At 44.6% G+C, this 26551-nt stretch overlaps 2 protein-coding genes across 2 annotated transcripts in view; one reads left to right on the top strand and one right to left on the bottom strand.

Moving 5' to 3' along the window:
- LOC310789558 (NLR family CARD domain-containing protein 3-like) overlaps positions 1-26551 on the top strand; it is a 708349-nt gene that overhangs the window by 322525 nt on the left and 359273 nt on the right. The gene's annotated exons all lie outside the window — the stretch shown is intronic.
- LOC310789562 (uncharacterized protein) overlaps positions 10761-26551 on the bottom strand; it is a 25811-nt gene continuing 10020 nt past the window's right edge. Inside the window, exons 2-6 of the mRNA XM_083651201.1 lie at positions 21110-21196; positions 18094-18192; positions 15081-15179; positions 12466-12564; positions 10761-10856 (exon numbers count right to left, since the gene is read on the bottom strand). Of these exons, the coding sequence (XP_083507327.1) occupies positions 10791-10856; positions 12466-12564; positions 15081-15179; positions 18094-18168 (339 nt within the window). The 5' untranslated portion in view covers positions 18169-18192; positions 21110-21196 and the 3' untranslated portion in view covers positions 10761-10790. The remainder of the gene's footprint in view (positions 10857-12465; positions 12565-15080; positions 15180-18093; positions 18193-21109; positions 21197-26551) is intronic.

The following is a 26551-nucleotide window of genomic DNA, read 5'->3' as shown; positions in this document are numbered from 1 at the left end:
GATCCAGGCTAGGCAGGCAGAGTGATCCCTTCCTAAATTCGGCAGAACCGCCATTTTGGAAAGGAGGCGGTTCCAGACCGCCCCCCAGCCACCTCTGTCTGACCAGGCCAATCCTTCCTCAACTTTGGCAAAACCGCCATTTTGAAAAGGAGGCGGTCTACACACGATCAGCCCGCCCCTCAGCCAATCCTGGGGTGACATAAGACACTCCACCTTCTCCGCCCTCCTTCTCTCTCACACACACAGGCACACACACACACACACCGGCACACACACACACAATTGATATAATGCTTATTCATATTAGTTATTAGCTATAGATGTGGTAGACTATTAGTTGTAAAGTAAATGTGATGAACTGATATTTTAATCATTATGTTAATGTCAATTGATATTGCGATTTATTAAATCTTTTTATTACATAATGCTATGAATCTTGGTTGTTATTCATGAGGTATTTTATCTGTGGAAATCTGTGACAGAAGCTTACGAACTTTGACCCTTCAATCAACTGTACAATGTACATTATATCATTATGAGACTGATATGACAATTTGGTTTGGTGTCTAAACTAGTCATAACTGACTTTTAGACAGGTCTGTAGCCTTAACTACAGTGGTGCCCCGAATCTTACAGAGAATACAATATTTTCTGTCAAATCTAATAAATTTATGAATATTAATAATTCATAATTATTAATAATCATATTTCATAACCAAACCAGCTCCTGCGAGCACAACATAAATGACGCCCCGTTTGAGGATTCTAATATCAGTATTTCCACAGATATGATATGCATGAATAATAAAAATTCATAAAATTTTGAAAAATCAAGAATTTTCAAATTTTTCCAAAATCAGGTTTTCTATAGCGCTTTGCCAAGCAAATCACATGCGTCAGAAGACACTAAAGGAACTCTAATCATAAAATATGGAATCTTCCCATAATCTTAACACAAGTTAGGATTTGTATTGAATATTTCTGAGCAAAACAGTCCCAAAGACAACAGCTCAGTTTAAAATCCTTGATTCCATTTTTATGTTAGAAACCACAGTTAACAAACTGTTTCCCACTGTGCCTTCAACCTAAATTGTGAGAGATAGCAATTTTTCCATTTATGAGAGAGTGACTTGAACAGAGTGTAAACAAACAGTGCTGCGCATTTTTAAGTGGAACCTTTGATGCTAATTTGAAAGCCACACTGGCAAAGGGTGGGGGGAAGTCAGGCTGCCCCCCCCCCCCACATTAGCACTCAAAAACATTCACCCTGGCTCTCAACAGCCAGAGACAAAGTGTAAACAAAGCCCTGTGACCACCAGTCACAGTGAATTTGCATGCGAAAGACAGGCAGACACCTGCACCTGATGACACTGACAGCAGACACCAGCCGAGTGACAGCTGACAGATGTCAAACTAACTGCATGCAATTGGCAGCTAACTCACAGAGAGACTGTCACATTTGGGCCATTCTTTAATTAGGATTAGTAACTGTGGGCATTGACGGCATTAATGCCATAGCAACACGGTGAGTGCACACACCTTTTGCTTAAAATTGACAGCAGTAAAACAGCTGCTTGACTCATCGCAATGAGTCTGCGCTGCCACAAGATGGTCAGCGCTGAAACTTTCTTTAAGACGGCCGCCACCGACTTGCAAGCGGTAGCCGCCTCTCTCATCTGCCCGCCCACAGGAGGAGCAGATGAATTTAGCATTGTAATGCTAACACTAGCGGTCCTAATAATTCCATTGGGAATTCTTTTCTTTCTGCAAAATCGCAGATTCCATGTGCAGGACGCTGCGCATTAGCAGCAGACCACTGTCTACCAGACGCAGATAGGCAGACTGCGCAACAGCTGTCAAGCTACGCTGCAGGCCAACCTGGGCCTGCATCGACAAGCCCAGGTCTGCCAAACAGAATTAGCCCGACTGCGTACAGAAGTTTCCCGGCTGCAACAGAGCCAAAAAGGCGTGCAGACCGGATCCACGGCGGCGCTCGGACCCAGAACGGTCCCCCTCTCGGGTCGCACTGCTCCACCAACCACCCGAGCAGTGATCGCACGGCTAAACGCGAGAACGGCCAAGCAGCAAGAGCACCAGAAGGCCGTAAGGGCCATAACCCCGCCGGCACCGGAGGCTGACACGCCTCCTAGGGCTAGACCAACCCCCGACTCGAATCAGACCCCCGCACACCACTCAGCGCCCGCGCTGCCAAGCAGCCGCGCCGCTAGGCATCGCGACACCACACCGCGAAAGGGGGGAGACCGCTCTCACAACGAGCAAACTGATTCAGGCTATTCAGCCCAGCAGTCGTCATCCGATTCCGAGCTCGACTTTCATGCTTCCGACATACCAGTCAGTCATTCATCCGAGCAACCTACGTATAGACTCAGACGTTATTCACGCTTTCATCCAGCTCTGACTTCCACCTCAGAGCACAAACCGCTGACAGTCAAACGGCGTGACAGCGCCACTTCCGGTTATGACAAAACGATCCACACTGCAACCCCCTGCAGGGAGGAACGTGTGTCTTACCGACTTTCCATTTATCACGCCCGTGGCGAGTCGATCGACTACCGCCCTGTGCATTATAAACCGTCATTTGCTCAGGCCACCAACGGGTGCGCTGATAGGTCTTTTTCACCAGAGGCTATCCAGCCTCACTCACTTTCTAGCTCCTGTCCACCAAGGAAACAGGAAGTCAGCTCCTCCACCCCTCCCCCCGAAAGGGGGGACCCCCGGCATGATGACATTAGTCGCGCTTTGGTGCCCGATCGGGCAAACGGCCACTCCTTCTTGCAGCCTCCACTGCCAAAACAGAGTGAGTCAGAACTCTCTCTCCGAGAAGCAGAGTCACGCTATCACTTACTGGAGTCAATAGCCAACGACATCGACTTGTTTGATCCCGCCAGTCACGAGGTACACTTGACCGATTATCTCAACGAAGTCGAACGTGGTTCGCAGGCTCTGCCACACGCCTCGCCGCGAGAGAAAGCTCAACTGATATGGAGCACGAGCTCAAAGCACGTGCGTGCGTTTATCCAAACGCAACCTTCCCATATCAGAGATGACTTTGACAAGCTCCGCGAAGCCTTGGGCGAAGAGTACATCCTTACCCAGTCGCCAGCGGCGGGGAGGAACGCGGCCTTACACGTCAAACAGAATTACCAGGAACATCCTAGGGATTACTTTAGACGCTTGAAGAAGATATATAGTCAAGGTAGAAATGGCCCGGATCAAGAAGACGTGCCACGTCTCAAGGAACTTTTCCTAGACGGTCTGCATGACTCGGTGCGCCCAGCCGTAGCCCTAGACGCACGTTGGTATGACCGAAGCATGCGCACGGTCCTCAAAACCGCCTCAATAGCGTGGGAGGTGGAAACCGAAGCAAAAAGCAGAAATGGCCAGTTTCAACCCACCCACCGCGTGTGTGCGGACCCAGAGACGGTACCACGCACACGCTCACAACGCAGGCCAGACCACCCGGTTCTGCCGGACAGAGCCAAGGGGGGTAGTCGCTGCCCACAGAGACATCACGGTCGCACCGCAGGGTGTGAGCCTCCTCAGCGCACTAGGCGCTCCACCCAATCAGACATCCGAACGGGCGCCAGACGCCTGACGGGCAGGGTGGGCCTTCAAACCACCAGAGGCCCTCCCAGGAGATGACAAAGCTGGGCACATAGCTACATATAGACACAAAGACACATAGCACAACACTGCTGGAACGCAGCACACATCAAAGTCACACCCTGTCACCCTCTCTCTCCTTCTCTCCTCCTGCCCTTCCCTGTTTACCCTGTTGATTTTGAAATGATGTTGTGTATGTGACCTTAAGGTTGTATTATCTATATGGTAATGAGTCTAGGTATGGTTAGGAGTCTGCCCAGAACCAAGCCTGAACCGATGATGAACTATGAACTGCCTAGACAGAATATGACACTTTGATCCCACAGAACAGATGGACATGGTGACCAAAAGTTACCACAAACTGACTGTACAGCCCTTCATCCTCGCCCGCGGACCGCAGGTCGACAGCAGTCCACAGACGAGGAGGGGGGATGTTGTGATCGACACATTATGGACTGTACTGTATTACTTATATGTTTGAATGTGAGACATTTGAGTGTATTGCCTGTGTTTAGATATGGCCTCACATTCGGGGTGAAGACAGAGAGAACCAAATGGCTGGGTCACACCCTACAGATACCCGCACAGCGGGAGGCCGAGCCTCAAAGGATTCCGGCCATTGTTTTATCTCTCAACCCCCAGGACGTTCACACCTCCCTGAGCTTCAAAGACCAAGTGCCCCACAACCGAAAGGTGAACAGAGAGACCTTTCAGTTGAACTTACAGAATGGGTTGAGCCCACTCAAATAACACAAAGTAGGCTGGGCATAGCCCAACTCACCGAACGATGTGATTGGCCCACCATGCATGCTCATTTTAATATGTAATCTCCAACAAAACTGTTGGGAAACAGTCTTAAGTTAGAGTCTCAAGTAAGCTTTCGCAGGCAGCTGAACCAAGGGACTGGAGGGGCCAGGACCCGGCTCCCCTCCCCCGCTCTCTGTACCCTCTCTGCAACAAAGGAGGGACCAAGGCCTGCAGGCCTGACCCGGGCCCAGAGGACTCCGAGCCACAGCAGCACCAGAAATCGCCTACCAAGGCCGTAAGTCCCACCAGACATAGCATGCGTAAACTGAGATAGTTCCACTTAATCTCAGTTTAATTTAAGTCGGTTTAGCGTTATAAGTCGCACGGAAAAGCCCTTCCTGTGCTTTCAAACTCGCGCGTAGACCAGCCGCTCTCCTTGCCCAGAGAAGCCCAGCTGGACCGCAAAAGCCGACAACAAGACCGTACCGCGAGCAGACCGCTCAGCAGACCAAGAGGAGCAGAAGAAGCAGAAGAGCCACACCGCAGCAGATCCAACCAACTGCTGCAGACGAAAGACGCCCAAGACAGACCGTGGCTTGCAACCAGCCACAGAGAGGGACCCAAAGCAGCAGACCTCGACTCCACGAGCAGAGAGACTGCACGTCAACCCCAGGCATCATCTGCACCCCCAGCAGACGTCCGCTGCCCGCTTTTCCAGGCCAGGGTGAACCGCGCTGCAGGCCATCGCTCCCACGAACCAACGCCATCCACTCCACGGCACCCCAGAGGCGCGTGCAGAGCAACAGAGGAACCCGCTCACAAAGCGAGACCCACGTGAGAGTCATTCATGGTTTAATGGTTCTGGGCAGTTAGGGTTAAAATGCATTACCATGTATGTGTTGATTACAGTATCCTGTATGTTGATGTACAATGTTTGCACACTGTTGAATGATATAGACGCCTGAAGGTGAGCGCTAAGTTCAGAAGAACTTAGCGGCCATCAGCGGGCCACTCTCCTCTCTCCCTCTCCCTCTCACCCTCCCCCACTCTCTCGGCCTCCCAGCTGAGCCCGTTCAACCGGGAGGGCTAAGCTTGGAACGGTCTAGAGATGTTCAGAATGTCCACCCGCAAAAATACAGTTAAGCTGAATTAGAGAGTTTGATTAGTCACTCACACAGAGTGATCCAGGCTAGGCAGGCAGAGTGATCCCTTCCTAAATTCGGCAGAACCGCCATTTTGGAAAGGAGGCGGTTCCAGACCGCCCCCCAGCCACCTCTGTCTGACCAGGCCAATCCTTCCTCAACTTTGGCAAAACCGCCATTTTGAAAAGGAGGCGGTCTACACACGATCAGCCCGCCCCTCAGCCAATCCTGGGGTGACATAAGACACTCCACCTTCTCCAAATGCTTATTCATATTAGTTATTAGCTATAGATGTGGTAGACTATTAGTTGTAAAGTAAATGTGATGAACTGATATTTTAATCATTATGTTAATGTCAATTGATATTGCGATTTATTAAATCTTTTTATTACATAATGCTATGAATCTTGGTTGTTATTCATGAGGTATTTTATCTGTGGAAATCTGTGACAGAAGCTTACGAACTTTGACCCTTCAATCAACTGTACAATGTACATTATATCATTATGAGACTGATATGACAATTTGGTTTGGTGTCTAAACTAGTCATAACTGACTTTTAGACAGGTCTGTAGCCTTAACTACAGTGGTGCCCCGAATCTTACAGAGAATACAATATTTTCTGTCAAATCTAATAAATCTATGAATATTAATAATTCATAATTATTAATAATCATATTTCATAACCAAACCAGCTCCTGCGAGCACAACATGAGTTTAAGCACTTCATCGGGAGAGAGGGGAGAGAAGGAAGAGAGATATCAGAAGTGTTGTTTGTGTTCACAATAGTGATGTCAGATTTGCTTAGGTCAGAGCTATGGAATATTAAATCATCCATCTTTGCTCACTACATCTGCCCTTTCTTTCTTCTTTTTTTAACCCCAGGTGTGCATAAAATACAGGTGAAGAACTTACTTTTTTTAATACAGAAATGTTAAATAATTATCGGTTTATCGTATCGGTTATCAGCCAAGAGAAGCATATATATATCATTTATTGTATCGGCTCTAAAAATCCATATCGTGCATTAGAGATGGCCCGATACCGATGAGCCGATACTGGCCTATTCTGCTGTACTCGTACTTGCCCGATATTGCTTGCGACAGCTGCCCGATACCACTTTACGGCAACGTGCCGCAGCCGTACAATCTAGATAGGTGGGCGCGGTGTGCAGTGGAGCAACATGTCAGCAGTTTGGACATATTTTAAGATTTGCGATACTGCATTTTGTGATACAGCAAAGCAGACTGCTCTGCTAAAGTGTCAAGAGGAGGCGCGAAGAACAGCTCATTTAACACAAGTAATTTGATCAAACACCTGAAGAGCAAACATCAGGCTGAGCACAAGAAGTTTGCTAATGCTAGCACCAGCACAAAACAACCAACTCTTGAGCAAACGCTGGAGAAGCGAGAGAAGATGGCAAGAGAAAACCCACGGGCAGTGAAAATAACTGATGCACTTACCAAGTACATCGCTCTTGACGACCGACCCTTGTCCGTTGTGGAAAATACGGGATTTCGCCGTCTTCTCTGTGTACTGGAGCCGAGGTACGATATTCCCAGCCGTCATTGCATCACAGACACGGAGTTACCAAAGCTACACGACTTCGTGAAAGAGCACATCAACACCTTCTTGCAGGGCATATCGGCTTTCAGCTTCACCACCGATATTTGGAGCAGCAGCGTAAGCCCAATGTCTCTCATCAGTTTAACTGCATAGTGGATTGACGAGGATTTCACCCGACAAAATGTCATTCTACAAGCGAAGCAGTTTCGGGGTTCACATACTGCCCAAGCTATCGCAGACGTGTTTGATGATATGCTTCAGACGTGGGGGATACCGAAAAGTTCTGTACACGTTGTGGTCCGGGACAGAGCAAAAAACACGATTAAAGCCATGAAGGATGCTGGACTGCCCAGCCTGTCGTGTGTAGCCCACACCTTCCAGCTGGCTGTTAACAAGGGGCTCTTGGCTCAGAGGAGTGTAGCAGACGCGGTGGCAGTCGGACGCAGAATAGTGGGTCATTTTAAACATTCGCCATTAGCCAGATCCAGCTTCTTCAGTCGCCAGCCAGACTCCAGCAAGACGTGCAGACCCGCTGGAATAGCACGTATTACATGATAAAGTGTCTCACCGAGCAGAAGCGGGCTCTGGGGGTATATGGATCCGAATATGAGCTACCCGACAACCTCAGCGCAAATCAGTGGGCCATCCTGGAAAAGTCTCTGACTGTCCTGTCCCCGTTTGAGGAGTTAACCAATAGAGTGAGCAAAGCTGATGCCCTGGCCTCAGATGTGATACCTGATGTGACTGTGCTTCGCCCACTTTTGACCACAGAAACAGAAGAGGACCAAGGCATCAAAACAATGAAAGCAACTCTGGCTGCAGCCGTGACGAGACGTTTCTCTGACACTGAAACAAACCTACTCTACAGCATCGCAACTGTGCTCGATCCGAGGTAATGTGTGTGTCTGTGTGTGTGTGTGTGTGTGTGTGTGTGTGTGTGTGTGTGTGTGTGTGTGTGTGTGTGTGAGAGAGAGAGAGTGTGAGAGAGAAAGAGAGAGAGAAAGCAAGTGATAATTACTTGCCTTCAAATCACTTAAAGCAAATTGATTAAAGTTGGCCATAAAAAATAAAAGCATTATCAATTTGCTTTGTTAAATGATTTGAAGGCAATATGCTGATTGCTGACATTCCTTCTGACAACTTGAGACTAGCTTGTCTGTTACCAGCTAAAATATTTATTTTTCTCTGTGTTAGATACAAAGATTGTTTCTTCTCAAACGTCAACACTGCTGCAGAAGCCAAAGAGATGGTGAGGGTGGAGCTGCGTAAGCTGTCTGCAGGAGAAGCAGATGTCCAGGAGGATCTGGGGAAACCACCTGCCAGAAAGCAACGCAAGGCCCAGGCCAGTAGGAGCAGTCTGGACATTGTGTTTGATGAGATAGCAAGTGAGCAAGCATCAGCAGCACTGAGGGCAGCACCAGTAGGTGAGGCCATTCAGTTAGTTAGACACATACCTTGGAGAGACCCTAGCTGCCCCAGATGATAAACCACTGCAGTACTGGGGAGTTAACAAAGTGCGGTTTCCCACTCTGGCCCAAATGTCTCGCAGATATCTCTCAGCACCATGCAGCAGTGTGGATAGTGAAAGGCTTTTTAGCTCACTGTCACACATTGTAGATGAAACCAGAAACAGGATCACAGCTGAGCATGCTGAGATGCTTCTCCTCATCAAAAAGAATCTGCCCCCCACTTTTCCAAAAAAGGCTTAGTCCTCTACTCCTCACAGATAGCACTGCCACTAACATACACTAAAGATACATTTCAGTTGTTCTGCTAGTTATAGTATATTCAGGTTGTGTGATAGGTTACTTTGAAATGTGTAGCAGTGCCATGCATGATTGTTCAGGAAATATGTGTTTTATTTTATTTTATTATCAACACTGGTACATATATAGCCTAGTGTGTCCTCTGGAGTCTACTCTGGATAATTGAAAAGGCTATCTCAGTTACCTAGCCTCTTCTATCCAGTATGTGAAATACATGCTGCTGACTGAATAGAGCTGAGATTAATCCCCCTGTTTGGTGGTGCTAATATTTTATTATTTTAATATTATTATTTATTTTTTGCACAAAAATAACCTACCTCTGACTTCTCTGAGGCGTAGGCCTCACAGACAGCACTAACTACTATTGTTGCAGTTGTTCTGCTACAGTTCTATGTTGTGTGTTACTGAAATGCACTGAATGTGAAAGTTGAAGTGAAATGTGTGGCAGTGGTGCCATGTTTGTTCAGGGAAATGAATGTCAGCAATGGCATAACTGGCACATTTAATTTGTTATACCCAGAAAGTGAGGAACATCTGATGAAAAAATAAATTAAAAAAATAAAGTCGTTGTTATGGCATTATTAATTACTATCGGTATCGGTATCGGTATTCGGTATCGGCAAGTACCCAAATGTCAGTACTCGTGGTCAGCAAAAAAGTGGTATCGGGACATCCCTATCGTGCATCCCTAAAAAGTACCCACATTCTGTACTTAAAGTGTAACTAACCCCCAAAACGCTTTTTTCAGCTTTTAACCAATATGACTTTTGGGGTGGTGTTTGAAGATTTCTGGTCAAAATTTCCACATTTGAGACCAAACTGTTACCATTGTACCATTTGTATCATTTGCAGCCGCATAAGTGCCTCAAACCTGCTTTTTTTTGCCCTCAAAAATGCCCAAAATGTGGTACAACCTGACGTCACGATGAACCAAAGACTATGGGATTCCAAGATAGTAACTCCCCTACTCCCCCTGTACCCTTTCCCGGCTCATCCCAACTCCAAGCCTAAAAGCCACTATAATCATAAATAGAAATAAAAGGAAGGAAATGGCATTGTGTTGCTGTAAATCATTCCCAACCTTTTTCATATTAAGGACCCCTAATTTAGTTCACATTGGGGCAATGGACCCCCATATGATGAGATTTGGTCTCTCAGATCTGATGTTTTTTTTGTTTTTTTTGTAGCCTAGATATGATTTTGTCCAGAATTATATATATATTAGGTTGAGAGATAAAGGAGAATCCTGGAATCCTCTCAAGGACCTCACATTGAGAACCACTCAACCACTTCGATTGTGCAGAGAGGAGAGAGAGAGGAGGAGGGAGGGGGAGAATGTTGTGTTTGTACTGCGGGCCGCAGAGCGGAGTAGCTGCAGCTGGGCCGCAGTCTGCAAACTGTCATGGCGTCGTTTTCCTGTAAAAAATGTCAGAAGTTTCCTGTCTGAGCACAGCCAAAGAGTATAGTGAGACAAGAAAAGATGTGCTTCGCCTTCATTTCTTGGTTTTTCCCATAGGTTTTTTCAAATCAAGCAGCATGCCGTTTTGTCCCATATCTGGGGGGGTAAGTCCCCCTTTAAGTAGAAGTACAGTTACTTGTGTAAAAAACGACTGGTAAAAGTAGAAGTACTGATTCAAGTATTTACTCAAGTAAAAGTAAAAAAAGTACAGGCTATGAAATGTACTCAAAGAGTAAAAGTAAAAAGTATTTTTACCGGATGTTTCTGTGCAAAGCTAACCGAACCTCATGTCATATTAATAATATAATTTGAAGACTATTAAACTCAAAATATCCCCTACAAACATGTTTTTATACATCTTAAAACTCTACTTTGATTAATAATGTGTGCTGTGGTTTTTCCACAAAACCGGTCAAATTATCCCATTAAAATCCTTAAAATGACATCATTAATATTTCCAGGATATATGAATATGCAAATAGTTAATCACAAATGTTTAACTGTTGGATACAAGGTGTCACCTACTTTATTGAAGCCTCTGGAGCACATACACTGAGATTCAAAAACACAAGACAAGATGTAACTATCCTTTGTGCAAGAATTATAACCCTCTGCTTGTCCTGTTTTTGTGTGCTTCCCTCACGTTAGAAAGTAGGCTATTCACTTAACGTTCCTCTAGCAAAGGTAATTATTTAATAATGACATTTTAAAAATGCCTGCAAGTTGCAGCCGCTGCCTTTCTGAGATGATCTGCTAAATGACAACATAGTTTAAAACAACAGTCCACGTTCAGCGAGTATAACTGCTGGTCTGGAGTCAGCTGACCGGGCTCTGCGTATCGGTTCAGCGGGTGCGAGTATGACTACTGGTCTGGAGTCAGCTGAGCTGAGCTGAGCTGGATACATGCTTTTAAGCATCGCAATCACAACACAGCCCCCGCGAAATGACTCATTTCACTATCAGAATTTGATCCATTTGGTCCAATAACATTTAGAAAGTCTAGAAGTGCCGCATGATTACATTATTTTAGCCCATTAAAGTTAGCAGACTCAGAGTAAGTCGAGGGCTGAACCGAAAGTTACCCAGCAGACTGCAGAGCCTGGTGAGCTGCTCTACAGAGAGCCAATCACAAGCTGACATTTAGGGGAATGAACTATCTCTATTAATTCTACCGCGTTTCTTCTCGGTTTAATCATTGTTGTCATGCATTAAAACTAAAGTAATGAGCTTGTTTTGGAAATGTAAGGAGTAGAAAGTACAGATACTTGTGTTAAAATGTAGGGAGTAAAAGTAAAAAGTCGTCAGAAAAATAAATACTAAGTAAAGTACAGATACCCGAAAAATCTACTTAAGTACAGTAACAAAGTATTTGTACTTTGTTACTTCCCATCTCTGAAGGAGGAAATGTATGGGGTTTTAGAATGGGGATTTCACTTAGCCTAAATCAGGGGTGCCCAAACTTTTTTGAATGGGGGCCAGATTAGATCATGTGAAAATGTCGGGGGGCCAGGTGTTCTTGCATCATATGGGTTATATTTTTTTTTAATCAAAAATCACATACAAATGTACTCTAAATATTTTGTTTACAATCTGAAAACATTAGTTCTGCATGTGCTGTTCCTACTTGGTTCCTGTACAAACTGTATGATGGTGCTGTCATAGGTGAAGGGAAACAATGCAAATTGAACTTGCTTGATTAACCAATACTGTGTAGAGGACCACATATAGTATATTTTGAGAGACAAGCCGAGGGCTACTTTAAATCTGTCTGCGGGCCACAATTGGCCCCAGGGCCGGACTTCAGACATGCCTGGCCTAAATGCATCAAATAAGGTCTGTGGCTAACAAAAGTTTATGGGCGTGGTCATTTGTGTTCAGCAATACAATTTTTACACACGTGGGCCACTTTTATGACTTTGAAACATCAATGTGTTTTTTTAACACTGTTCAGTAAACATTTAACACTGTTCAGTAAACATTTCACACTGTTCAGGAAACATTTCACACTGTTCAGTAAACTTCAAAAGCCATAAAAGTGGCCCACATGTGTGAATTAACCAAGAAGAAAATCCCTCTGAAGGTTAACATTTGTCTGAAATATTCGACTACCATTAAGCATGACACTCTAGAATACAATCTGAAGGGATAAACATGAATGTACCTGTGGCAGAGGCTTGTTGGGACCAGTTACATCACTGATCTGTGTCTTAGGCAGCAGAGGTTGTGAGTCCTCCATGGTAGTAGCTGTATCGCCGTCTGTCTGTAAACACATATTAACACATTCACTGCCAGCCGTTTTTTTTTTACTGTAGGTAGCTTCTGCCAGAGGTTTTTTTTGAGGATTCTGGCTCATCTTTCAACAGCCGAGGATTATTTTGTGTTAGGATTTTGTGAACACAAAATATCTCAAAATAACTAATCGAATGTGTGCTTTCTCTGTCTAAAATAGTTAGTTTGTAGAGTTAGTAGTTATGTAGGCATTAGCATTTGAATACAGCATGGTTTCAGCGTCTGAAAATTTAAGCTGAGATAAATGGCTTTTTGTGAAATTCGATAGAACAGTCACTTTAAATGTATTTTTGGCATCAGTAAGACGTCAGACATCTAAACAATAGTTTTGAACAGTAATTTCCTCCATAACAGCAGGAAACTCCCCTCTCCTTCAAACTCCTCCCTCCGTGTGTGTTCTTCTCCTCCCTCCGTGGCTCTGCATGCAGCGGGCGTGTCACAAGTGGGTTGCTGCTGCTGCTGCTGCTGCCTGCCTGTCTGCTGGCGGCCGCTCTGAGTCTGGATGGGCTCGCTCGTTTCTTGGGGTTTCGGCTAGCTTTGATGAAGCTTTTGCGATTCTGGTCTTATTTATGCTGCGTGTTTCAAAGTATGTCGCACCCATAATCTATTATGCAAATTTGCAATCCCCCACCGCCAGCACCCAGCGCGAAAGCGAAAGCGTTTTCGCCCCATCCATTTTCATGAGAATGGCTTCCTCATGCTGCTGTCTTTGCTTGGCTTTCAATAGTCTGGAGAGCACTGTCGCCACGTAGTGGGTCGGTGGAATGGATTGTACACGTTCGGTGGCTCCCATATTATAATAGGAGATGTAAAAGGGTTAGATCAACGTCCCACCGTCAATTTTTTTTTTTTTTTTTTTAAGACGAGATATCTCGTCAACGGCAGTCAACCGTTGGATTTTTTAAGACGAGATATCTCGTCAACGGCAGTGAACGTGTTAAGGACAAAATCTTAGATTATGAAAATATAACAAAAAAAAGCCAATTTGATGTAAATACTGCATAACACACAATTAAGTTGATGACTTGTTCAGACAAAATCTCTAAAATGAGATGCATGCCAATATGCACAAGACTTCTTAAACTTTTTCTGTCATTCTGGAGAGCTGACCGGGCTCTGCGTATCGGTTCAGCGGGTGCGAGTATGACTACTGGTCTGGAGTCAGCTGAGCTGAGCTGAGCTGGATACATGCTTTTGAGCATCGCAATCACAACACAGCCCCTGCGAAATGACTCATTTCACTATCAGAATTTGATCCATTTGGTCCAATAACATTTAGAAAGTCTAGAAGTGCCGCATGATTACATTATTTTAGCCCATTCAAGTTAGCAGACTCAGAGTAAGTCGAGGGCTGAACCGAAAGTTACCCAGCAGACTGCAGAGCCTGGTGAGCTGCTCTACAGAGAGCCAATCACAAGCTGACATTTAGGGGAATGAACTATCTCTAATAATTCTACCCCGTTTCTTCTCGGTTTAATCATTGTTGTCATGCATTAAAACTAAAGTAATGAGCTTGTTTTGGAAATGTAAGGAGTAGAAAGTACAGATACTTGTGTTAAAATGTAGGGAGTAAAAGTAAAAAGTCGTCAGAAAAATAAATACTAAGTAAAGTACAGATACCCGAAAAATAACTTAAGTACAGTAACAAAGTATTTGTACTTTGTTACTTCCCATCTCTGAAGGAGGAAATGTATGGGGTTTTAGAATGGGGATTTCACTTTGCCTAAATCAGGGGTGCCCAAACTTTTTTGAATGGGGGCCAGATTAGATCATGTGAAAATGTCGGGGGGCCAGGTGTTCTTGCATCATATGGGTTATAATTTTTTTTAATCAAAAATCACATACAAATGTACTCTAAATATTTTGTTTACAATCTGAAAACATTAGTTCTGCATGTGCTGTTCCTACTTCGTTCCTGTACAAACTGTATGATGGTGCTGTCATAGGTGAAGGGAAACCATGCAAATTGAACTTGCTTGATTAACCAATACTGTGTAGAGGACCACATATAGTATATTTTGAGAGACAAGCCGAGGGCCACTTTAAATCTGTCTGCGGGCCACAATTGGCCCCAGGGCCGGACTTCAGACATGCCTGGCCTAAATGCATCAAATAAGGTCTGTGGCTAACAAAAGTTTATGGGCGTGGTCATTTGTGTTCAGCAATATAATTTTCACACACGTGGGCCACTTTTATGACTTTGAAACATCAATGTGTTTTTTTAACACTGTTCAGTAAACATTTAACACTGTTCAGTAAACATTTTACACTGTTCAGGAAACATTTCACACTGTTCAGTAAACATTTCACACTGTTCAGGAAACATTTCACACTGTTCAGTAAACTTCAAAAGCCATAAAAGTGGCCCACATGTGTGAATTAACCAAGAAGAAAATCCCTCTGAAGGTTAACATTTGTCTGAAATATTCGACTACCATTAAGCATGACACTCTAGAATACAATCTGAAGGGATAAACATGAATGTACCTGTGGCAGAGGCTTGTTGGGACCAGTCACATCACTGATCTGTGTCTTAGGCAGCAGAGGTTGTGAGTCCTCCATGGTAGTAGCTGTATCGCCGTCTGTCTGTAAACACGTATTAAGGACAAAATCTTAGATTATGAAAATATAACAAAACTAGAACGACCGCAACGCGGACTTATGCCTCCGCCATTAGTTCATTCTTGAGTCCAAGTGGATGTTGGAGCCAAATAGGAAGAAATTGCATCAAGGCGTTTCTGTGCAGAATTGGATATTTGAGCCAAATGTGAAGAAATTTAGTCAATGTGTTACTGAGATATGGCGTTACCGAGCTTGAAAATGGCATTTGTTAGGTCACTGTGACCTTGACCTTTGACCTTTGATAACCAAAATGGAATCAGTTCATCCTTGAGCCTAAGTGAATGTTTAAGGCGAATCTGATTAAATTCCGTCCAGGCGTTCCTCAGATATCGCGTTAAAAGCTTGAAAATGGCGTTTGAGAGGTCACAGTGACCTTGACCTTTGACCTTTGACCACCAAAATCTAAACAGATCATCCTTGAGCCTAAGTGAATGTTTAAGGTGAATCTGATGAAATTCCGTCCAGGCATTCCTCAGATATCGCGTTAACAAGCTTGAAAATGGCGTTGGAGAGGTCACAGTGACCTTGACCTTTGACCTTTGACCACCAAAATCAAATCAGATCATCCTTGAGCCTAAGTGAATGTTTAAGGCGAATCTGATGAAATTCCGTCCAGGCGTTCCTCAGATATCGCGTTAACAAGCTTGAAAATGGCGTTTGAGAGGTCATAGTGACCTTGACCTTTGACCTTTGACCACCAAAATCTAATCAGATCATCCTTGAGCCTAAGTGAATGTTTAAGGCGAATCTGATGAAATTCCGTCAAGGCGTTCCTCAGATATGGCGTTAACAAACATCGTACGGACGTACGGACGGCCGTACGTACGGACGGACAACCCGGATCCATAATGCCTTCGGCCTGGCTTCGCCGGCGGAGGCATAAAAAAAGCCAATTTGATGTAAACACTGCATAACACACAATTAAGTTGATGACTTGTTTAGACAAAATCTCTAAAATGAGATGCATGCCAATATGCACAAGACTTCTTAAACTTTTTCTGTCATTCTGGAGAGCTGACCGGGCTCTGGGTATCGGTTCAGCGGGTGCGAGTATGACTACTGGTCTGGAGTCAGCTGAGCTGAGCTGAGCTGGATACATGCTTTTGAGCATCGCAATCACAACACAGCCCCCGCGAAATGACTCATTTCACTATCAGAATTTGATCCATTTGGTCCAATAACATTTAGAAAGTCTAGAAGTGCCGCATGATTACATTATTTTAGCCCATTCAAGTTAGCAGACTCAGAGTAAGTCGAGGGCTGAACCGAAAGTTACCCAGCAGACTGCAGAGCCTGGTGAGCTGCTCTACAGAGAGCCAATCACAAGCTGACATTTAGGGGAATGAACTATCTCTATTAATTCTACCCCGTTTCTTCTCGGTTTAATCATTGTTGTCATGCATTAAAACTAAAGTAATGAGCTTGTTTTGGAAATGTAAGGAGTAGAAAGTACAGATACTTGTGTTAAAATGTAGGGAGTAAAAGTAAAAAGTCGTCAGAAAAATAAATACTAAGTAAAGTACAGATACCCGAAAAATCTACTTAAGTACAGTAACAAAGTATTTGTACTTTGTTACTTCCCATCTCTGAAGGAGGAAATGTATGGGGTTTTAGAATGGGGATTTCACTTAGCCTAAATCAGGGGTGCCCAAACTTTTTTGAATGGGGGCCAGATTAGATCATGTGAAAATGTCGGGGGGCCAGGTGTTCTTGCATCATATGGGTTATAATTTTTTTTAATCAAAAATCACATACAAATGTACTCTAAATATTTTGTTTACCATCTGAAAACAGTTCTGCATGTGCTGTTCCTACTTGGTTCCTGTACAAACTGTATGATGGTGCTGTCATCGTTAGGTGAAGGGAAAAAATGCAAATTGAACTTGCTTGATTAACCAATACTGTGTAGAGGGCCACATATAGTATATTTTGAGAGACAAGCCGAGGGCCACTTTAAATCTGTCCGCGGGCCACAATTGGCCCCAGGGCCGGACTTCAGACATGCCTGGCCTGAATGCATCAAATAAGGTCTGTGGCTAACAAAGGTTTATGGGCTTGGTCATTTGTGTTCAGCAATATAATTTTCACACACGTGGGCCACTTTTATGACTTTGAAACATCAATGTGTTTTTTTAACACTGTTCAGTAAACATTTCACACTGTTCAGTAAACATTTAACACTGTTCAGTAAACATTTAACACTGTTCAGTAAACATTTCACACTGTTGTTCAGTAAACATTTCACACTGTTGTTCAGTAAACATTTCACACTGTTGTTCAGTAAACATTTAACACTGTTGTTCAGTAAACATTTAACACTGTTGTTCAGTAAACATTTAACACTGTTCAGTAAACATTTCACACTGTTCAGTAACAAACAAACAAAACAAAAGTTTATGGGCGTGGTCATTTGTGTTCAGCAATACAATTTTCACACACGTGGGCCACTTTTATGACTTTGAAACATCAATGTTTTTTTTAACACTGTTGAGTAAACATTTAACACTGTTCAGTAAACATTTAACACTGTTCAGTAAACAGTTCACACTGTTCAGTAAACATTTCACACTGTTCAGTAAACATTTCACAGTGTTCAGTAAACATTTCACACTGTTCAGTCAACATTTCACACTGTTCACTCAACATTTCACACTGTTCAGTAAACATTTCACACTGTTGTTCAGTAAACATTTCACATGTTCAGTAAACATTTCACACTGTTCAGTAAACTTCAAAAGCCATAAAAGTGGCCCACGTCACCACGTGTGATTTAACCAAGAAGAAAATCCCTCTGAAGGTTAACATTTGTCTGAAATATTCGACTACCATTAAGCATGACACTCTAGAATACAATCTGAAGGGATAAACATGAATGTACCTGTGGCAGAGGCTTGTTGGGACCAGTTACATCACTGATCTGTGTCTTAGGCAGCAGAGGTTGTGAGTCCTCCATGGTAGTAGCTGTATCGCCGTCTGTCTGTAAACACATATTAACTCATTGAGTGCCAGCCACTTTTGGAGAACGGACGCTCCCAGTGCCAGAGTTTCAGAGCGTTTTCAGTGATTTCTCGAGGCCCACAGAATATTGTGTGATATTACTATGTAAACACCGAACACGCAAAAAGAACAAGGAGACTCTATTGTATCATCAGCAAAAAAAAGTTTATTGATACCATTTTCCGTTCTTTAGTTATGAGCCGGAGAAGATAGGTAAAAAACAGCAAAAATATGCATTTCTATCAGGAAGCTGAGATATTCACCCTTTTGTGAAATGCAGCATTTCAAGCACATTCACTGACTCTAGCTAATATTTTCTGATGATGTGACCTGGTTTAGTTCTGTGGTGCATGCGTGCCCCACCCCCCTCTCCCCCCCTCTCCCCGAGTCAGCTGCAAACTCCTCCCCACACGCACCCAGTCAGGACCCTCTCTCCGTTTTTGCGCCGCGCGGCTCCTGGGCAGCTCACAGCCGCAACAAGGAAATGCCAAGCGGGCCTGCCGCTAAAGGTTTGGCCCCCTCGGCGTCGGGTGCTGCCTTTCTGGTGGGTAATGTGTGGAGAAACTGCAGACAGACAGACAGGCAGAGGAGCTCAGTTGTGTGCGCGGATTGATTGCTGTTGGCAAGCAGCCCAGAGCCATCTACATGATGGCTCTGGGCTGCAGCATGAGCGCGGTTCCTCTTTGATCACGGCTATTTCAGGCTGTATTCCTGACATTTCTGTCATCTGGAGAGCACTGTCGCCACCTAATGGCTCGGTAAAATAGGTTATAGACATTCAACATGTCCCAAAATGTTACAGGACATAGATCTGGCTTCGATGGACCCCCCCCCCCCCCGTCAAAAAACGCAATTGACGACAATCGTTGTCTTTGGCACTCTACGTCAGTATTTGAATTGACGACAGCTGTCGTCATTGGCACTCAATGAGTTAAGGACAAAATCTTAGATTATGAAAATATAACAAAAAAAAAAGCCAATTTGATGTAAACACTGCATAACACACAATTAAATTGATGACTTGTTCAGACAAAATCTCTAAGATGAGATGCATGCCAATATGCACAAGACTTCTTAAACTTTTTTTGTCATGCCCCACTTTGGAGGAGGACAAATGTTCATGCCCCACCGCCCCAACAAAAGTGTAACAAGTTGAACTTTTATTGAAATAACATCAAGTGTGCAATCACTTTGTTATAACAATATCAATAAAGTTCTATCTGTGCAAAAAATAACAAATATTTGGCAAGACAAATTTGCATTAAGTCTTATTATCACTGTATTAGTGGCTGCAATGAACCTGTTTTGCACTGCACAAATTTTCAAAATAATAACAATAAAGTGCAACCTGTGCAAAACTAAACAAAACACGTTCAAATATTTGGCAATATAAATTAACCATCCATGGAATCAATGCGAAGTCACTACAGAAGCGGGGTTCATTTATTGCTTGCCGGGAAAGAAGTCTGATGTCAAAATGGTCAAAACATTGGTTCCGCGCTGCATTTCTGCATTTCCCCCTGCGCCCCACCTGTAATAGCCTGGTAAACCAGCCCGTCACGTGAACTCACATTTCATTTGGTTCTGCGTGACGGTCTGGCCCCAACTCTTCACCCAGTCCTTACAGGGGCGGGAGCATGGGCGGGCATAGTTGCCTTGGCAGACAACTCCTTCAGCCAATCAGCGTCGGATCCAGTCAAACCCAAATCCACTCGGGAGAATGGTAAAAAGATATTTTCCGCCGAGAAACTCTGCGGTTGCGGCGATACTCCTGTACTTGTTTAATTGTTGTTATTGAGTCTATTTCTGCAATAACTGCACTTTATGGCTGTTTAAACTAGACAAACGCTGACATTACTCCTTGAGACGATCAGGCAAGGAGGCGGCCATTATTGTTTTGTTAGTGCAGTGCTAGTAGCGTTCCTGATTGGCCAACTTGCGCTGTCAATCACATGACTTATTGGCTCTTCCGCTCTGCAGCTTAAACACCCTCCCAGGCTTAAGGGACGTCACGCAGAACCAAATGAAATGTGAGTTCACATGACGGGCTGGTTTACCAGGCTACACCTGTAATGCCACTGCGCCCCACAGGGGGGAAACACTGGTTCATGATAACCTTTTTACGCAGGTGATTTAGTGATATTTCTCCATGCAGCGTTCAGCTGCAATCAGCAGGGACCAGGTCAAACGTGCTTGGGAGCGAATACAAAATGGCCGCCTTTTTTTACTTTCACGTATGCCTTTCTTGCTGGATGAGGTGATTTCCCCTGTATTTTTTTTTATGAATGAGGTGAACATTCGCACCATTCCAGCTTGCCGCTCCTACGCTTTCAGGTGGAGGTGGGTTGCAGGGTAACCCGGCGCTGTGACTAGGTCCACTGGCGGAACGAAAGGCGATTACCCACCAACCCGCATTCACAACTTTCACATCGGAGGCGCGGATCTCATTTTCCGTGCATTTTACGGCTTTCAAGGCCGGTGTGAAAGCGGCCTCTCTCTCTCTCTCTCTCTCTCTCTCAGGTTACAGGAAAACAAGTGGAAAAAGTGAACAACGAGCACACTGCAAAAAATATACAGCTCCGGTGCAGGGGTCAAGTCTGTATCTTGGGGCAGGACTTTTTGACATTAAATCACTGCATGATAGACTTGTGGGGGGGCACACTTGCTTTCTCTGGGGGTCCAGTAGTCAAGATGATCCACATCCCCACCACTCCGGGGGAGCACCCCAGGGTTAGCGACAGCGTCACTGTTGCACACTGTCCCCTCCCACCGTTTCCCGCCCCTGGCCATGAGACTCCCCTACTGGTAGCACACCTCCACCCGCGACAGCCCTCAGCGTCACACCCCTGGCCCCTCCCCCAACCCTGGCCCCCCAATTTTTATTTTAGCTCACATACCTCTGAAGGTGTTCAGGACTGGTCAGCCACCAATATTGGACAATCTAGGGAGCCGTAGTCAGCGCTGCTCATTTTCAGTGTGAAAGCCTAGTGGAAAAAAATACACAGGACTTGTTAATAATGCAATTAGTAAATGTGTTTTGATGCCATATCTACAGGACTACTTTGTTACAAACACTCAATACTACATGTTTCCCCAGCATGGTCAGAACAGAGGGTGCTTCCCAGTTTTCACTTCATTTATTTCTGTGAACTGTTAAATATCTTTTTCCTTTCTTTACTTGGTACATTGGTAAATGGAGAAAGCAGCAAAAGCCAACAGGGTGTGGCTGCCTCAGAAGTCCTCAAACAGTAGAACTCTCTGGCTGCTCCAGCACAACACATTCTCACAGCCAAGTCCTCAAACAGTAGAACTCTCTGGCTGCTCCAGCACAACACATTCTCACAGTCAAGTCCTCAAACAGTAGAACTCTCTGGCTGCTCCAGCACAACACATTCTCACAGTCAAGTCCTCAAACAGTAGAACTCTCTGGCTGCTCCAGCACAACACATTCTCACAGTCAAGTCCTCAAACAGTAGAAATCTCTGGCTGCTCCAGCACAACACATTCTCACAGTCAAGTCCTCAAACAGTAGAACTCTCTGGCTGCTCCAGCACAACACATTCTCACAGTCAAGTCCTTAAACAGTAGAACTCTCTGGCTGCTCCAGCACAACACATTCTCACAGTCAAGTCCTCAAACAGTAGAACTCTCTGGCTGCTCCAGCACAACACATTCTCACAGTCAAGTCCTCAAACAGTAGAACATTTGCTCAGGAACTTTTTTCACACCCGGGGTAACTCTCTTACTTTGGTCGGGGCTGACGTGGTTGGCTGACGAGGTTGGCAGTGAATGTTGTAGGGTTAGGCACGAGGTAGTCTCGCTGGCCAGCCTCCTCTCCCTTCCGTGAGAGGAGTCTGGCTGCATGGAAACAGGCTACTGGGATAAGCCCTCCCCTGCTCTACTCTGCTCTCCCATTGGAGCGACTGTTTCAGTCGGTGCCAGATGTCCGCTCCCGGCTTATTACAAGCTTTGTCATTGCCTCCGACCATGTCAATCAGAGCGGCTTCCGCTCCCTCCTCCTTATGTGTAGCTGTAAATAGTGAAAACAACAACGCTAATGAGCTAGCAAGCTAACAGCAGAAACCTACACGCTAGCTCGTTGCTACACGCTGAAAATGGCAAGTTGGATTATTGGAAACTATTTTCCAATAGCACTGCAGCCACGTGGCGGCAGCGAAACTAGGCACGAGGTTGACGAGGTCGGGGTTAGGCAATAGCCCCCCTGATGGTTGGTTAGGGGTTAGGTTTGGGGTTAGGTCAAGCCAGTCTCTTCCACAATCTTCTTCTTATGCTCCAGAGCAGGGTAGGAAATTCACTCCCCCACCCCCCACCCCTTTTTCCATGGAATATGTTTTGGGGGCATTTTGGATAAATTCCAGGGCAATTTTTTTAATCAAATGTTGGGAAATACCTTATCATAGTTCGTCTATGTTGCATGACAGACCAATATTCAATAACTCGTATCCAAACTTATTTTATTTCTAAAAGTAAGCAAAAATACTAAACGGCTTTCATTGAAACAAACTGAAAAAGTTAGGCCTATATCCTTATTTCTCTACTCTTTCTGTTACAGGAGGCAATAGAGTCTATGTGCCCCTGTAACGGGGGTCATCACTAGGGGTGCTCCAAAAAATTGATTCTTGAAAGGATTGCGATTCTCAATGCCACGATTCCTGGATCGATTCCAAACTCCCAAGAATCGATTCTTCAATGTCAAATTTTTAATGCTGTGGATGTCTTTTTGAGGTGCACGTGAAGGCATCACCTCGCCGCGGAACCAATGGTGTCCTTTGAAAAAAGCATGTGATCTACTCGTCATAGGGAGAGCGGAAAGGCTCTCAGCTCAGACGGGCTTGGCTCAGAGCCACAAGCCAACCTAGCTGGCTGCCAACGGTCACATAAACAGATGGAAATAAAATGTGTCAGACGATGGTTTTGTACACGGGAGACAGGGCTACAGTTGCAGCAGACAATAGTGCTAGCTAGCATTAGCTGGCTGGCATGAATGAGATGGCTAGTTAGCATTTTACTGTTGATGGCTAGCGGTAGCGATGTTAGCATTAACATCAACGTTACAGTGTATATGACAACAGTCGTGAAAGCGGATAGCCGCTCGCAATCTTCAAAAAGTCCATTGACTATCTGGCTATCGTTATGCATGCTGTCTGGTAGACCATTTATAATTTAGCAGCTATCTGAATATGCTGCTATGGTTTCAATCTGTGCTTCCTTTATCAAACTACAGCTAATGTTAGCTGCTCAACAACATCCAGTGTGTCTAACATTAGTCGTCAGGCACAGGTGTGTATTCAGAACACTTGTCAGTGGCCGCAGGGCCGTAGCCAGGGATTTCGGGCCCCATGAAAGGATATCACATCGGGCCCACGGATGCCACCGTCCGAAGGGCGGAGGCGGAAAATTTTGGCCATTTGAAGCCCAATTTAGATGAATATCTCATTTTAAATCAGAGAGTTCCCCAAACTTTTGAGTTTGAAAAAGTAGCCGGCTCATGTTCGCGGCGTTTGTTCCAGTGGTCCTTTTCCCAATTAATAAACAAACCTCCAATATGTATCGATGAGTGTGACAATTGAAATAATACAAATAAACATCCTTATAAAGGCCCAATGCTCAATTTAATTATAAATAAAACATTATCCATATTGCAAAACACAAACAGGCAATGTATATTTTTAAGAATAAAGAAAATACTAATAACTGTATGTTTCCCACAGGATTTGAAGAGATTGTGGTGGGTAGACCTTGCTTGGTCCCTCTTGGGGGGTCGGGGGGCCATGCCCCCTCTAAGAAAAATGTGTACATTTTAAACTAAAATGCATGAATCTGGTTCACTTTGAGAACTAATTTAACAGGCTAGATCAGGGCAATTATTTTTCATGGGGGACCACATGAGAAACCCAGATTGTTGCTGAGGGCCGAACAAATATTGTCATGCCGTAACCCAGGAACTTTGATGATAGAGAGGACCACAAAAAGATTTCCTCGCCACCAGAGGGCCAGATTTTGCTGAGGGTTGGGGGCCGAACGGCGCTTGCGTGGAAACATTTGGGGCATTTGAAGTCAGGTTTAGAGGAATAACTCATTTTAAATTAACAGTTGTGATGTCATTATTCAGTCTAAACACCAATATTTGATCCTTTTCTCACTCACTCCTATGTCACCACCTGCTCTCCCTGCAGGGCTTGAAATTAGCTTTTTTGGCCACCTGCCAATATGGCTGCAAGAAGTTACCAGCCAATTAGAATTTCCACTATAAACCAGAATATGAGTGGGTTAATTTAAGCATAAGTATCAGTAAGTGGCCCGGGATTCTCAAAGCCTGTGTTGAGGGTCACACGAACAAAAATGCACTCTTGAAGCTAAATAAATCCAAAACCAACAAGTTAATTATTTAAATTTTTTACTTCAATGTAGAACAGTCATTTTTTACACATGAGATTACTTTTAGCCTTTTAGTCATAAAGATTATTGAAAGATATTCCATATTCTAGACTGAAATGTTATAACAGAAGTGGAGTATTGGCCAGAATGACATGAACATTTGGACACTTATTCAGCGGGTATCTTGTATGTTGCGTTCAGGTGCACTGTAAAAAAAAAAAAAAGAGGGCCCCTGTCAGTCAAGGGCCCTTGGAATCGTCCACACTTTCCTCCGTGATACTACGGCCCTGAGTGCCAGTTTCTCAATAAGGGTTCTTGTGTGTTCTTGCGTTCTTGTGTCCCTGTGAAACATCATTAGTGTCTGCCCACTGTCATCAACCTGCCTTACGATGTTACACTGTGGGATATGTCAACCACATCGATATGATAATATAATAAAATAAACTATTTGTATAGCACCTTTCTTAACAAGGTTACAAAGTGCTTGTACACTAGAATAAGCACACAAAAGACCAAATGTATAATAAGGCAAAACAATTATAAACAGGCACAGAAGAATAAAAAATAAATGTAAAATCACACAGTCTAATGATTTAGAGATGAGAGAGATGAGAGAACTACTGTATCTTCTTTCACCTCTCCTGTCTCTCCCGTGTGGTTCTGTGGGTAAAGCATGGCACTAATAATGCCAGTGTGAGCAGTTTGGATTCCCTCTGGGGCAGTCAGTCAGTAGTTGAATTTGCACTTTTACTTGGAATTTGTGTACTGCCACAGTGCCACCACCTCTTGGACATAAGATGTGTAGTTATACTCAGGTTAGTGTATCCCCCCCAAAGTCTATAAATCCCTCCCAAAGTCTATAAATCCCCACTATCTGAAGAACATAAGGGCGAATTCCCGCCTAGTTTGCAAAATGAATTTTAGGCACTGAATGTAATACTTCAGAAGTTGAATTTGAGGGGGGGTAAGGTGGTGCAGTGGTAAGCGATGTCGCCTCACAGCTCGAAGGTCCTGGGTTGGATTCCCACCTGGGACGCTGTGAACGCTGAAGGAATGCGTACCCGTCCGCATGTCCTTGAGTGCCCACCGCCCAGGTGGGGTCGTCAAAAGGGCCTTTCTGTGTGGAGTTTGCATGTTCTCCCCGTGCCTCCCGGGGGTTTACTTCATATAGGAACCCCTTCACCAAAACATGCAATATCCTAGCTGCTAATGTGGTTCCTCCTCTGGGGCCTGTTGCACCAACTGGTCTTAACTATGCCTGGTCGTAACTCCTACGTCGGTCTTAGTTAAGACCAGTCTTTAGAGTGGATTTACGCCTGTTGCACCAACAGGGCTTAGGTCTGGTCTTAACTATGCTGGTCGTAGCAATGCGCGTTCATGTGAATTGCTGGGGAATGCCCTCTGATTGGATGATGTGTGCCTCGCGACCTGCTTGGAGCGCACTGTGCCAGTACGCTCCCTCAGCCACCACTGTAACACCCTCCCTCCTCCCACCCTCCCTCGCTCCGGGGGAAAAATGGCGGCGATTGAGCCAGACAGACTGAATGAAATTGAATGTAACGTTCCCAATTCTATGTATTAAATTCTAAAAAAATTAACGGCAACATTTGGGAAGGCTAAGCCACACAACTAGTTAGTTATAATCTTAACATCGTGCTTCAAAGACGGAGAACTGGCTGTGTTACGATGATGACGGTAAGGATTCAAAAAGGTCTCCGCGGAGACAGGCAGGCGCTACGCCTCCTCCTGACCAGGCGTAAGAGTTACGCCTGGTCGTAGTGAAAATAAGGCTTAAGCCGTCTTGGTGCAACCGGCGTAGCTGTTAGGTCGTAAAGTTACGACCAACTTAGCTTAAGACCAGTGTAAGACCAGTTGGTGCAACCGGCCCCAGGTCATTAGGGGCGCCTGTTTGGAGGGAGGGGAACTCGTTGGAATAGCGT

Source organism: Poromitra crassiceps, assembly GCF_964638095.1.
Source record: "Poromitra crassiceps genome assembly, chromosome: 14".
Lineage (NCBI taxonomy): Eukaryota > Metazoa > Chordata > Actinopteri > Beryciformes > Melamphaidae > Poromitra > Poromitra crassiceps.
The sequence above is the reverse complement of the archived record's forward strand: the minus strand, read 5'-3'. Positions and strand labels throughout refer to the sequence as shown.